Source organism: Saimiri boliviensis, chromosome 15 (genome assembly GCF_048565385.1).
Source record: "Saimiri boliviensis isolate mSaiBol1 chromosome 15, mSaiBol1.pri, whole genome shotgun sequence".
NCBI classification, from domain to species: Eukaryota; Metazoa; Chordata; class Mammalia; order Primates; family Cebidae; genus Saimiri; species Saimiri boliviensis.
In genome coordinates, this window is record NC_133463.1 from 20,446,105 (window position 1) to 20,461,295 (window position 15,191).

The 15,191-nt window shown below is 35.9% G+C and overlaps 1 protein-coding gene across 2 annotated transcripts in view; it reads left to right on the top strand.

The window, feature by feature from the left end:
* The window catches only part of PREX2 (phosphatidylinositol-3,4,5-trisphosphate dependent Rac exchange factor 2), a 306,754-nt gene that overhangs the window by 84,184 nt on the left and 207,379 nt on the right, over positions 1-15,191 (top strand). For both annotated transcript variants that reach the window (XM_074386741.1, XM_003942900.3), the window contains exons 7-8: positions 5,507-5,640; positions 8,399-8,502. In XM_074386741.1, the coding sequence (XP_074242842.1) occupies positions 5,507-5,640; positions 8,399-8,502 (238 nt within the window). The remainder of the gene's footprint in view (positions 1-5,506; positions 5,641-8,398; positions 8,503-15,191) is intronic.

A 15,191-nucleotide genomic window follows, 5' to 3' on the forward strand; every position in this document is an offset into this window, starting at 1 on the left:
TGCTGGTCTGGCCGACTCTCTGTAAGGACAGAGGCTGAATTCAGGCCTTGGGAGGAAGCAGTAATGAGCTAAAAAGCTGTCTTTGACTTGCTAATGGAGATCCTTGCTCAATCTGCAGAAGCTTTGTGTATCCGTGGAGAGGCAACCTTAGGGGATAGGACAGGGAGAAGTTCAGCTGTAGGGTGGCATGACAGTCACAGAATGCAGTTTCCTGAGGAGTTTCTAAGTTTAGGAGCCTTGGGTTCATGCTAGGAGACTTCCTCTCCACCTCCTTCCACAGGCTGCTGCAGATCACCTTCAGGACCTCCTTAGGGAGGGCACTGTTTCTTCAGTAACTACAATTCTGTTTGATGGGATCCAAGTCTGATACACCATTAATTTGTACTGTTTCCATTATAGGTGGATTATTCTCTCACTTAATTATCTGGGGACTTACTTAACTGTTAATCAAATGAAAGCTTTTCTTTAAACAATAAAATCTCTCAGGCACAATGTGCCTATCTAGTATTTTGTGCTGCTAAATTATTTACATTCCTGAATGTTGAATTTAGGTAAACAAGCACTTGAAATTTATTGTTGGCAAATGATATGACAGTGAGAAAAGCATGGCTTTTGATGAGTTGGTTTTTAGTCTGGATTCTAATGCTTTGTTTTGGTATGATACATCATACCTCTTCTATATGGAGAGTGGATTATTGCAGAAGTCAAATGAAATCAAAGTGCTTTGCATATTGTAAAATGCTATGCAAATATGAGGTAGTATTTTAAAGCTTTAAACAATTCTCCTCATTTGTCTAATATATGCACCTATCTACTGCAGGTATTATGTTACTTAGGGTTATATGGTTCTAAGCAACAGAACCTGAAAGAAAAATTAATTTAAAAGATTGGGTAGCTTGCAGAGTCAATAAAAAGACTTGTGTCAAACCTGAGATGGTTGTCTAAGCAACTGAAACTATTTGACAGTCTCATCCATGCCCTACCTAAAATGAACAGGCTCTAATAATCTTTTCCATCTTTGTATGACTACACTCAAGATTGAAGATCAAAATCTTAAATTCAACTAATCTTGCTTTGGTAAATTTGCTAAGGGAAGGGCAGAGGTTCTTGACTACCAGTCATTCAATTTCTTTTTGGGGGAATTACTGATTCTCCATTGTATGCATTATAATCACATACAATGCATTATCTGCATTATCATCATCTCCACAGTTTGCCGAGATGCTATACCCCCCATTGAACAGATTTAATAAATGAAGGCTATTTCCTGGGTTCTTTTACCTAACAGGTGACAACATTTAGATCTGAAAATAGGCAGCTAGATTCTAAAGTTTATATTCCTTACCACATTGATATTATATCTACTCAGATACAAATTTGGCAATTAAAAAAACTTAATTCTTTGGATTAACTTTGTTTTCCTGCTTGCCTTTTGAAAGTAAGTTAATTATTGAAATCAGGTTTTGGTCAGCATTTATGTAGCAATTGCTACCACAGAAAATTTATAGTGTATGTTTGAAGTTATGCCTTTTATTAGTGTAATTTGTTATATCTCAGTCATGTATCTTATCCAACATTCAGAACATTCTACAAGATAGTCTGCTGAAGGTAATTGTGGGGCAGTGATTAATATGCCTTGGAAGGGAAGTTTATTAGCTGTTTAATCAGAGTTACTGATTCATTTCATAGAACAGGACCATTCTCTGTGTGTTGGTTGATTGATGATGTTGTAATGATAACTGTAGCCTTTGGAGCTATACGGACGTATTTTGACAAGGGAGTATCAATAAACATTACATTGTCAACAGTTCAGCTTTAAGTTCTTGATATGCCTGTTTGGAATTGATCTCTTAAATATGGAAAAAAAACGATTATGATAATAGATAAGAGAAGAAATTATTAATATATGAAGGTGTTGGGGTAAATGAGATTCAAAATAAATATTGTGTTTTAGAAAGTAAAGAGAAGCAGGAATAAATTAGACATTTCTTTATAACCTGTTTACATGGAAAAATACAGTGTTACAGGACCATTTAAAAATTACCTCTTGTTGGTTTTGGAATCTGTTAGCTGCTTCCATTTGATTGAGTTTGTGCCTGACAGTGGTTTGACTTCAAGTTTTGTTTCTTGTTATTTCATAGATGTGAGTCTTCCAGATATTAGTGCTGGGACTTGTTTCCTTTTGTCCTTTATAGAAGGTGATTTGGCAGATACAAATTCATCTTCTACCTTGAGATAGAATTGATTTATATAGATAGTCTTTGTTATTTGAGGATAAGAGGTTCTGGAAAAAGACCACTGAAAATGAGTCCACTTAAAGAGGCACAAAATTTCAATTAAGTGGGGGGCAGGGGAAGGTTTGATGGGACTTTATCTTTGGAAAAATGAAAATTTATATTATTTCTTTTATATGTCACAGAAATCAGGTTATAATTTTAGTTAATCATTTTAACCTTAAAAAGAGTGAATCAAATGCTGAGTCTTTTTGCAGGGGAATCAAACATTTTATGATAAAACAATATAATATTCTTTATTTTATGTTTGTTTTCATAGTATTTTTAAAAGATTTATTTTTGTAAGAATGTTCAAATGCTTCATCAATTTTTTTCAAGAGACTCCTTTGATATCAAAACTATTCTCTTACAAAGCACCATCTAGTTGTCACTCTTGTCAATTTTCTTTTCTTCCACGGTGAATGGATCTAGCTCTGTTAGATCTTTGTCTGCTGATGCATTGTATACGAGTGGGGACGTTTCAAGGCCTCCTGTCATCTTTCATCTTTTCCAAGATTGTAGTTTCTCTCCACAGATTCCAACATAGCTGTGGTTAAACAGTTGTTAATGACTTTTGCCTGCCATTATCCTAGAGATAATGCACAGATTAAATCATGGGAAATCAAAGGCACAGTGGGCATTCCTTATAGTCTAAAAGATAAATGCAGTGTAAAGGAAAATGCTGTAAGCTGCTGTTAGAATGATATTTTTAGACAAAACTGCACATTTTGACATAGAATCCTTTAGTGCATTAACAATTTTCAGGGAATTATTTGATTACTCATGGAAGATGTTTCATGCCATGATGGTATATTACTGTGGTAGAAGATGGTGAAAGGTGATATTGCACTAATTCTTGAAGCTTACTTTAAGTGTTAAAGGTGCATCATCTCAGTGACAGAGACATCTAAGTCAGATTAAGTAAAACACAATCTGACCAATGTTGTGTGTATATTGTGAGATATACTTTGCAGCAGCATAATCATAAATTCTAGAAGCTGTCAATGGTTGTACTTGTCCTTGTTTTCTGAAAATGTGATTAATAATTGTCTAAACTGATGATTTAAGTTGCTTATAAAAAGAAGTGTTGACCTTATAGAGGTCAGTTAATTTTACTCTGTTTTTTGATCAATCAGGAGTAAGGAGCTGATGGGGACTTATAATAATGCCTTAGATAGAATAGATCTATCTATGCCAAGCAAGGGACTTGAGAGTTTCTTTTTTTTTTTTTTTTTTTTTTTTTTTTGAGACGGAGTTTCGCTCTTGTTACCCAGGCTGGAGTGCAATGGCGCGATCTCGGCTCACTGCAACCTCCGCCTCCTGGGTTCAGGCAATTCTCCTGCCTCAGTCTCCTGAGTAGCTGGGATTATAGGCACGTGCCACCATGCCCAGCTAATTTTTTGTATTTTTAGTAGAGACGGGGTTTCACCATGTTGACCAGGATGGTCTCCATCTCTCGACCTCGTGATCCACCCACCTCGGCCTCCCAAAGTGCTGGGATTACAAGCTTGAGCCACCGCGCCCAGCCGAGTGTTTCTTATATCCTTTTGGACTGGGTGATTCAAAAAGTCAAATTAAAGTACAGGATGGAGGAAAAAGACCTAGCGGTTTGATTGATCGTAGTGGTACTTTGAATCTGTTGTAAGATAAGGATGCCGTTATAGTTAGCTCAGTTTTATGTAAAATACTCCTTGAATTTATTAAGAAAGGCAAATATCAACAAGTCAGGAAATGTTTTGTTAAGAATGTGTCTACTAATATCTGTATGTGTTAATTTGAGATACTCACTTGGGAGATTTACTTAATGTGAAAATTAAGATAATGTCTGCAGTAACACTTTCATAATGTAAAAATTTATCATCTGGGGTCGGTTTATATGGGTCATCATGAGAAATGGTCTAAGGGAGGGCTATTCTGTACATTTTGTGAAATTGCCATAAATTCAAACCACTTTGCTTAATGAACACATGACAAAGTACATGAAATTCTGTAACTTTTTTTTTTCTTTGCCAAATCTACATTTGTGTATCCACTTTCAGGATGAAAAGAAATAATAAAGGAAAATGTTGAAAATTTACAATATGAAGAGAATCAAATTAGTACAAAAAAACTCAATTAACTCCTCATTTTGGAGTTTGAATTGTCATTGTAGGTATGAGTTGTCATTTAAATTTAAATTTTTATAATTGACCAGAGAAACTATTATTAATGATTATTATAGAAATATGAAATTAAAAATTAATGTTTTAAATGTTAAATATCAAACATTAAAAATAGAAAATTGAGTTAAAGAAAAATTAGAAATTTACTCCAGATTTAAAGAATCTAAATATTGTTGAAACTGAAAGTCTCTTGCATGCATATAGATCTTTATGGAAAATGTCCTTTTTCTTTTTTGTTTTGTTCCAACTCAGTACATTATTTATGATAGATTAGGTTGTAGAAACAAATGGTCTATAATATTTATAATGGCTCAAAATAGGCCTATCTATGCATTTCCCACCACAGTCCAATGCTCGTGCCCTATTAGAGGGCAGTTTTCCTCTGTTGATAATTCAGGGGCCCAAGCTCCTTCCCTCTTGTGGCTCCTCTTCACTTCTAATGGCCAGTGTTTGTGTTAAGAATCACTTTTGTCACTAGTCATATAATCTTGATGGGCATGCTAGAAACACTTATTTAATAAGTGAGTGTGCCTTTGCCAACTTTTAATAAACAGGGTAAAAGACTCTATGGGAGGTTACTCCCTTTAAATAATTTTTAAAATTTCTTTTCTCCATATCTAGGGGTGGACATATAAATTGAGACCTGCTAAAAATTTAGACAATTTCATGTACTTTGTGTCTATGGAGCCCCTTTTTCCCACATACTGGGGAAAAAGAGAAAAAAGAGAAATTCGAATTATGAACATGATGGATGAATTTGAAGTAATCTCCTTTCAAAATGATATAGGTAACATGTATTCTAGATGTTTGTGTATGTGCATATACACAACACATCTGGAAGGAGACACAGAATCTCTTAACAATGGTTCTGTCTGCTCAGACTCACCAGGGCAAAACTGGGAGGAAAAGGGGCCCTCCACTCAGTGTGTAACTATCTCTACTGTTTGAACTTTAGCCTGTGCATAGATTGCTTCTTGAAATGAAAACGACCATAATTGTAAGTAGAAAAATAATCATATACAGAAGTTTCAACCAAGTAAACAGACATTAACTGCATTTCTCCTGACTTAGGGGTCCAACATCACTGACACCTGCACTGAAATGCTGATGTGTGGCATCTTACTGAAAATTTCTTCTGGAAATATTCAAGAACGAGTGTTTTTCCTTTTTGATAACCTTTTGGTGTACTGCAAAAGAAAACACAGGTAAGATCCTAAGCAGGTCATACTTCTGAAGTGGTTTTTCCAGCTCACAGTTTCTAGCTTCCTCTCTGTGCTTCCCAGAACCCGTCATCCATCAGTGCATTTCTTCACATATGTTCCATCTGCTCTCTGATAGTTTGCTTCACCTTCTTGTAAAATCTAACCGAAATGTCACTGTCATCTTACGATGCCGAGTCCTCAGAACCCTCTTGTGGAGACGTGCATTTGTTCCTAACCCACATATCTCAGGCCCTGGAGAAGAGGCTGGTGTGTCTTCCTTGTTCCCTAATCCTGTTTCCCAATCATTTCCCACTCTTCCTTCAAGGTCCTAGCACGTGCGAAGTTCATGCCATGGGTCTTTTCTCCCCACTGCCTTTCCCTCCTCTCTCCTTTATATAACACATAATATCTCACTATCACTTATAAATTTAGCCATTTCTCTAGCTCTTGCATCATTTTTTTTCTACCCTACTCCTGTTGACATTTTGGGGGTGTTTAAAACTCACATGGATGATTTATCCGGAATTTTTGACATGAAAGCCCACTGTCTCTTCACCTGCAGTGAGCCTTTCTGCCATTGTACCTGAGTCGCCTGTTCTGGGGCCATACTTTTACCTGGTCAATACCAAGAGTCATAAAAATGAAATCTCATTTTAACCATCCCACTCTGAATATCAGCCCCCATCCTCCTAGCTTTCTTCCTCTGGTATTCTCACTTCAGCTATTCTGACTCCAATATTGTCAAAGATCTCCAATCTCAAAATTTAAAAGTCCACAATTTAATTCTTCATCCTCCTATCAATCGGCTCTAGGGTTGCTGCCACTTTTTCTGCTGTTGTATGCATTCTTGTATATGTGTCCTGGTTACCATTACAACACATAATTAGGAATGAAATAATAGAATCAAGACTTTTAAATAGGCAGTATTAAAACATACAGCATAATTGTTTTCAAACCATAGACTTTTCAGTCTTAAAACTTCAATAGAGCCATTTTCTGAAGAGATCAAAATCTAGCTGAGCTAAGTGGTATAGAATTGATTAAATACTTACTGGAGTTTCATATTGAGTATTAATATTTGCAACTCAAGAGAAATATACAAAGCCCATACAGAGTTCACAGTAAGATTATAAAAAATTAATACATTGAAAATAGAACTAAGTGATGGATTCTTATATATAATCCATAATTATTTTGCCTGTGACTAAAACCGTTAAGGATATTAAGCCTTTTCAGTATGATTGGTTTTAAGTAAGATGTACCAGCTTACAAGAAATTCTATTTTTCAAGACACCATGATATTATTTCCCAGCTGGAAATAATACCTGCATATTAGTTACCTGCATATTAGTCTGCTGTCCATTCCTCTCTATATTCAACCTCCTGTGAGGCCAATTTTCATAGCTACCTGGGCTGAATTTCTAATTTATAGCATTGATTTATGTATATTAATGAAGAACATTTAGAGGTTGCTTTCAAAATGAACATGAGGAGTGCAAGGTGATGAAGGTCTGGGGCTGACAGACTGTCCAGTCAGACTAATAAATTGATTTGCATAGTCTTCTTTAGTAGAGATGAAGGAATACTAAGTTTTGATGAGGCTTGAGGTCAGCTAAGTCAAGTCAGGAATATGCAATTTTTTCCAAGGAAGGAGCCCAAAGAGTGTTATAGCATCTGGAGACTTGTCCCTATCCCCACCCTATCCACACCAGGGCAGGTATGAAATGTTTTGGGTATTTTAAAAATGAATAAGGCCTTTATGAAGGATTACAAATGTATTAAGATACCTGTTTAACAAGTGTATGGTGATTATATTATAAAAATAAGACATGAGAAATGTTTTTATAGCTGGATATCACTGAGTTTAAGAACCTTCAGCATAGCCAATTCTTCAGAGGGATCATAAATACTAGCTGGGAATTACCAGCTAGTTACTGAAAACTGAGTCATTAAGGTGAAAAAACTCAATTGAAATTTTAAAATGACCAGTTGTTAGTGTCTGCCAGAGTCTGATTGGGCACGGCTAATATTTTATGTTGAGCAAAAGCACATTCAAGTTTCAAGTTAAGGATAGTATACAGGTGGGAGAGTCCTCACTGCATACTATCCTTACAGTATACAGGTGGGAGAGTCCTCACTGCATGCTATCCTTATACTATCCTTATAGTACACGGGTGGGAGAGTCCTCACTGCGTACTATCTTTACAGTATTCAGGTGGGAGGGTCCTCACTGCATACTATCCTTATACTATCCTTACAGTACACGGGTGGGAGGGCCCTCACTGCATACTATCCTTATACTATCCTTACAGTACACAGGTGGGAGAGTCCTCACTGCATACTATCTTTACAATATACAGGTGGGAGGGTCCTCACTGCATACTATCCTTATACTATCCTTACAGTACACAGGTGGGAGAGTCCTCACTGCATACTATCCTTATACTATCCTTACAGTATACAGGTGGGCGGGTCCTCACTGCATACTATCCTTATATTATCCTTACAGTACACAGGTGGGAGAGTGAGTACTTAGCTTCAAACTTGAATTTATTAAAATAATTATCTTTAAGTTGCATCTCATACAGCAACCAGTGCTGTTATGATTGGGAAGACAAATGTAAAAATCTTCAGTAATCTAGCATTTGATATTGTTGATTGAATTGGTGTCTTTTTTCAAAGAATTGCTTAAAATATATTGTTTTGACATTGTTTTACATTGTTTAGTAACAAAGTATTTGTGATTTTATTCCATCTTAAGACGGTTGAAGAACAGCAAGGCATCTACAGATGGACATCGGTACCTTTTCCGTGGGCGGATCAACACGGAAGTGATGGAAGTGGAGAATGTGGATGACGGCACTGGTAAGTGATTTGTAGATTTCAAATGGTATGCCAATAGTAAACTCTCTTATAAGACAGATTTCTCACTTGGATAATTCACCTGCCATGTATTAGAACTTAGAAATACTTGGTTAGGTAAAGTCATTTGGTAGAGAAAAGAGAAAGGTGAGATAAGGGAATGGAGGATTACTGTGAACGTGGAAAATTATATATAGCCAAAACACACTCACATGAAACATGGATACAGGGAAATGGCCAAGTAGTGTCCTGCGACATTCACGATTGGAATGGAGAGTACTGTGCAGAAAATATTTAATGAATGAATTTTCTTTAGTTATACTGTCTTAATAAGCATAAGAATGATGTTTTGTTCCTGTAATATATTGGCCGTAGAATATAGCAAACTCTACTATTGTCTTAGCTATGTAGTTATTATTGATAGAGCTAGGTTGTCAATTTGCTGGTAAAGGAAAGTTGAAGATGGAGTTGGTTTGTGTAATTGTAAGTGCGTGTTTTAAATATCTTATTACTCAAAATGGTAACTTTTTGTTCTATATATTTGAAAGTATGGGCTTTTATAAGCAAATCTATGAAATCATGATTAGTCACAAACATTAAGTAAAATGAATTTAAAATAAATTGTACTTTCTGTTGGAAAAAAATATTGTCTCCAAAATAAATGTTTAGTAAAGTGAATTCCATTTTTTCTCCAATGATTTTAGGTAGAACTTAAAAAGTATGCTTCTAGGAGAAAAGATAAGACAAAGTGCAATATATTAATTGTTGCTAAATGGCTTTTACTTTCATATAAAGCAATACTTATATAACATTCATTATACAGATGGGATTGGGACACAGATCAGCTCCCTCCACCTCTTGCATACCTTCATTGTCACTCTGGGGTCTCAGAAGGGAAAGGAATATTTATAATCTGTCAGAAGCACAGAATTTCAAATGGTCACCTGTAGGGAATTTCTCAATACCATTGTTAGCATCTGAATAAATTGTCAAGTACTGAAAATAATTAACTGCAGTTGCTGCAGATAAGAGAAAAAGAAATGCAATGAGCAAAACTCAGGTGGTACCTGAGATTGAGCACTCAGCTTAGGAGCCATGCAATTGTGTTCATCTGCAATTGTGTTCATCAGGTAGAGAGGTTCATCACTGGCTAACTGTGGAGCTGCCAGACAGCTGACACAAGTAGATACCCAGTTTCAAATCCCTTTCCATGCTACAGACCAGGCATCTCCAAACTTTTTACACAGGGGACCAGTTCACTGTCCCTCAGACCGTTGGAGGGCCGCCACATACTGTGCTCCTCTCACTGACCACCAATGAAAGAGGTGCCCCTTCCTGAAGTGCGGCAGGGGGCCAGATAAATGACCTCGGGGGCCACATGCAGCCCGAGGGCCATAGTTTGGGGATGCCTGCTACAGACTGTAATGCAGTTGTAGATACTCCCATGCTAACATGTGGGACCTAGTCGGCTGTATTTTCATAGCAGGAGGTACACATTATTTTTTATAAGGTAGTGGTAATTTATTCTGTGCTTTCTAAGAAGACTGTATAGTGACATTTAGAAATGTTAACTGTCTAAAATGCTAAGAGCTATCTTGACTCTGTAACCTGAATGTTCGAAAGAATACCCAAATGCCCATGTTGAACCTGAGTTGGGAGGAAGTCAGACAGTAAAAGAAGAACAGTAAAAACTTCTACTCTGTTCTTTATTGGCCCTGACTGCCCATAATGGGACCACCTCCCCACTGATGGTTAGGCACTTCCTTTATTTTCTTCCACTTTTAGGTTTTCTCATGGGAATAGAGCCCCTGGCCTTATTTCCTGAGAGACTGAACATCCACCTCTTACGTCTCACTTTCTCCCTTTGCCCCCGGTGATGTGAGTGCCCCTATTAGTGCCATCTGCATTGGTGGTCTGACTGAGTTGTGCTAGTGCTCACTATGATTACTGTACTTTTGGTCAGCTGGAAAACTAGATAAAGAGATGTAAGAGCCCAGGACCTTTGGAGGCATGTACATAAACTGCCGTCTTCTAGTGCATCTGTGTCAGATGGTAAGGGAGTGAGATCTTCTAAAGGGTGACTTGAATTGCACAAATGGTCCTTGGATTCAATTCCACCAAAAAGTTCTGTTGATGCCAGTAACATTCCAGCCTACAGATTCTCAGTTCCTGAGGGCAAAAGCATTGTGGAAGACTAAGCCTAAGACCTTGTTGTATATGAATTAGAAGAAAGACAAGACATTGCAGGATATTTAGTTGTCGTAAATTAGTTGTCCGATGGAACCTGGACACAAATTCACAGTCTTGACTTTCTTTAAAGTAGGATGAAGATATTTATTAGACTTTGTATTATTCAGTTTGAGGTTTTCCCCCTCTTTACTTTTTCTTGAATTTATATAAGCAGCATGTAGCAAGAATTTGGCTGTACGTGGTTGCTATAAGGTCACTTAAAGTATTTTCAAGCTGCAACTGGATACCATCTCCTAGTTTCTTGCAAGGGAAATTTAGTTTTCTCATGGGTATATCCTTAGTATTTTTCTTTTCTTTCTTTCTTTTTTTTTTTTTTTTTTTTGGAGATGGAGTTTCGCTCGTTACCCAGGCTGGAGTGCAATGGCGCGATCTCGGCTCACCGCAACCTCCGCCTCCTGGGTTCAGGCAATTCTCCTGCCTCAGCCTCCTGAGTAGCTGGGATTACAGGCAGGCACCACCATGCCCAGCTAATTTTTTGTATTTTTAGTAGAGACGGGGATTCACCATGCTGACCAGGATGGTCTCAATCTCTTGACCTCATGATCCACCTGCCTTGGCCTCCCAAAGTGCTGGGATTACAGGCTTGAGCCACCGCGCCCAGCCCCCTCTCATGGGTATATCCACTAGGTTTCTCGGGTGAGTGTGCATCACCTCTCAGACTTGGAAATTCAAAAATAGAAATTTTAAAGATGCATAGGATCTCGATGATCAATTAATGTACCCCATTAGCATTTCAGATGATAGAAATGAGGCCAGGTTTAAGAACTAACTTGCCCACGTTTACCAAGCTGACTAGAGCATAGCTGGGGCTAGAATTAAGTTTGCTGGGTTTCCATACACATGCTTTGTGACACAGAGAGGGACCAAGTGAAGAGCAGGGAAGAAACAAGGTATGAGTGTATGGAGGTTGAGTTTGGTTGTACCCAGAAATGATCTGGGTGCTGCATGACCTTTCTCCCTTTCTTGTTTCCTTGGTCCTTTCCAGCATAGAATCTTCATTTCTTTTTGATGAGCTCAGGTTTTAAGTCTGCTTTATTTTTTACTTTGTGCATGAAGCTCTGATGCAGATATATTTCAGCAGAGGTGATTAATGTCCCTATGCCAAGTACTCCCCATCCTCGGTCCCTGGATAAGTTAAATGAGGGATAGGCAGACACTATCAGGCTCATCTGCCATTGCCAAAAGCAAAAACAAACACCTATACCATATTTAGTTCTAAATAATAAAAATGGATGAATATATATATATATAATTTTAAGCATGCTTAGAACTTTTTTTTTTTTTTAATTGACACGGGGTGGTGGTGAGGAGTCTCATTATTTTGCTCAGGCTAGACTTGAACTAATCATTCTCTCAAATCACCCTCAGTAGCTGGGACTACAGGCGTGTACCACTGTACCTGGCACTTAGAACTTGTGATGGAAAATGGAATGGAAAAGTTTTTCCTCCATGTGAGTTATACAAATACTGAGTATTTTTGTATACTCTAGGTGTAATAAAATACTTTTTAAAGAAAGACGCTCTATCAGATGACTAATTGCACTGATATAGCTCAAAACTTGGAGAAAAAATAATTGAACTTGCAATGAGATGGAAGTTTTCAACTTGTGAACATCTCAAATGTTTTGAAAAATAATATTATCATAACTTTATTCATAATACATAATGACTTGGTTTATATCACAGTTGCATCTTAGTATAAAAAGAAATTTAATTAAATGATGGTATAATGTGCAGAAGTGCAAAAATTGTATATGTATTTATTTAAGTCTGCCCATGTTATTTATTAATTCTTGTATTCAAGAAAGATGTTGACCTTTGCATTTGTGGCCAAATATCCATTCTACCATTCTTCAGATTTCAACTCTCAGTGAATCTAACTAATTCTTTGAAGATTCTAGAACTACTAGTTTGATGATGATGTTATAATGAAAAACCAGCTTAAAGGCAATAGTAGGAAAGCAATTGAACTTCCTAGAATTAATTTTCATGGTAATTTTTATAGTGTATGGCTGGAAAGCCATTCAGAAGTTGTATCAGATCATTAGTATTCTCTCTTATGCACTAGTTTATTTCTGTGGTTGGAGAGAAGTCAAGAACGCTGACCTTTAGAAAATGTGGTCTGTAGTTCAGTGTTAGACATACCATAGATTTCAATACATTTGTCAAATTTGAATTGGATAAGATGAAAATTTTTTACTCTTAAGGTGTCATTTAAAAGTAAGTTAATATAAAATTTTTAGTTGTCCGTTTTTATATAAATATTTGAAACTATTTTCATATATTGAATACATTATTTTTATAAAATTAAATTGTGCTTATTGAAGAAACTTTGGAAATTGCAAAAAAATAAAGGTGAAAAACAGTAGATAATGTCATACAAACACAAATACATAAGGCTATGTAAACAATATTTCCTGCAATTTTCCTTTTAATGCATAGATTTAAAAAATACTTGAAAACGTGAACTTTGTAATTTTGTATCCTTTTTCACTTAAATCAAGTACCTGTATTATCTCAGTGATAGTCATCTTTATCTTCATGCCTTATCACCAAAAAATAGCATTTATTGTTTCATACCAGTCGCTTGAATAGATAAACCAGTTACTTTAACAACTGTAGTATTGATGCATAAGCTGGCTTGACTATGTTCTTAATTAAAAAGCAACAGTGGCTTAATAATGTTGAAAAGAATGTAAGAATATAATAGTTTTTTTCCTGATAAAATTACGTTTTCAATATTATTAATTTAAGAGAAAATATTTGGGAATTTAGAAAGGTCAAGAGATGAACTGCTTTTTAGATTTTTAAAAGGAAAAGTCAATTAGACTCCCCCTCCCCTCCTTTTTTTTTTGCCAAAAATAATATATACTATTTGGGATGCTGGAAATTTTTCTTCCATTATGTGATAAAAGTTACAGATTTATTCAAAAAATTTTTCTCAGTGTTAAATATTTATGAGCAAATTATAAGTTGTAAAGTTTCCCTTAGAAATTTATGCATTCACAGTGTTGCTTTCCGGGATAAGAATTGAATACATTATTTAGACATTGGTTTCTTGATGTTTTCAATAAGATAGTCTGGCAATTTCTTCTGTTTCTTAGCCTTTTTATAATACTTGGATATCGTCCATCTTATGGAAATACAAATTTGTTGAAAGGATACTGGAATATCCACTGAGATTTATGCTGTATCAGTTCTGGAAAAATCCCACCTCATTATATGAAACTGTCCTGAAACAAGAGCATGGAATTTGCAAACTGTTTAGCTTCAAGTAATTAGTGACTTGTTCAGGTCTGCCCTTTGGATTTTTCTGTTTTGGGAAGAAATCAGTGACTAAAGACTGTTAAATTTAGATATTCCATATTTAAAGAATGGCAACTGAAAATCTATTCTTCTTATGGAATTTAACATTTTAGATTCATTGAACCTTGGAAAATTCCTGTGTTTGCCATTTAATTAATTATTCTTTCATTTAAATGTTTTCAACAAAATTATGACTAAGCACAAACAATGTTAGACTTTTTAATGATCTTAGTGAGGGTGTTATTTATGGATAAGTTTAATTTTTATCTTGAAGTATGAAGATATTGAACAATGTGCTATGATTAAAATTGTGAAGCTATTTATATGTCACTGTATCTTTTGAAAAAAATGAGAAGCAATTGCTTATTTTGCATAACATTTGATAATTTTCATGCTATTATGAAGTATGTATACTACATTTTCAGGCCTGTTGTATGCGTATTTAATTGTATATGTGGGTTTATTTATGTATATTTGTTTAAAATTACTTATGATTTTTAAAATTGATGTGATAGAAATTAGCTAGCAGATGAACTTTAAAAAGGAGCATTATTTCTTCATCTAAAATGATTTGACACAAGCTGTTCTTTTAAAGTATTAGTGCTGCAATTAAGCTGTTATTTGAGACAGTGGATGAATTAGAACATTCTTGTACTGCTGTAACTACCTGAGCATGGGTAATTTATAAGGAAAAGAGGTTTAATTGGGTGACGGTTCTGTGGGCTGTACAATACTCATGGCTGGGAAGGCCTCAGGATACTTAATCATGGTGGAAGGTAAAGGGGAAGGGGCATGTCTTCTTGGCCAGGGCATGAGAGAGGGGTTGAGAGGGGTTGAGGGGGGTGCTGTACACTTTTGAACAACCAAATAACTCACTGGCATGAGAACAGCACCAAAGGGGAAATTCTTCCCCATGATTTGGTCTCTGTTCAGCAGGCTCCACCTCCAACTTTGGGGATTACAATTTGATATGAGATTTGTGCAGGGACACAGACCCAAACCATATCAGTATATATATATATATATATATATATATATATATATATATATATATTTTTTTTTAACGAGTCCTTATAAATGTGAAGCTGAACATAATAAAAGTTTTAATGGTTACTTCTCAGAGTATTATTTCCCTT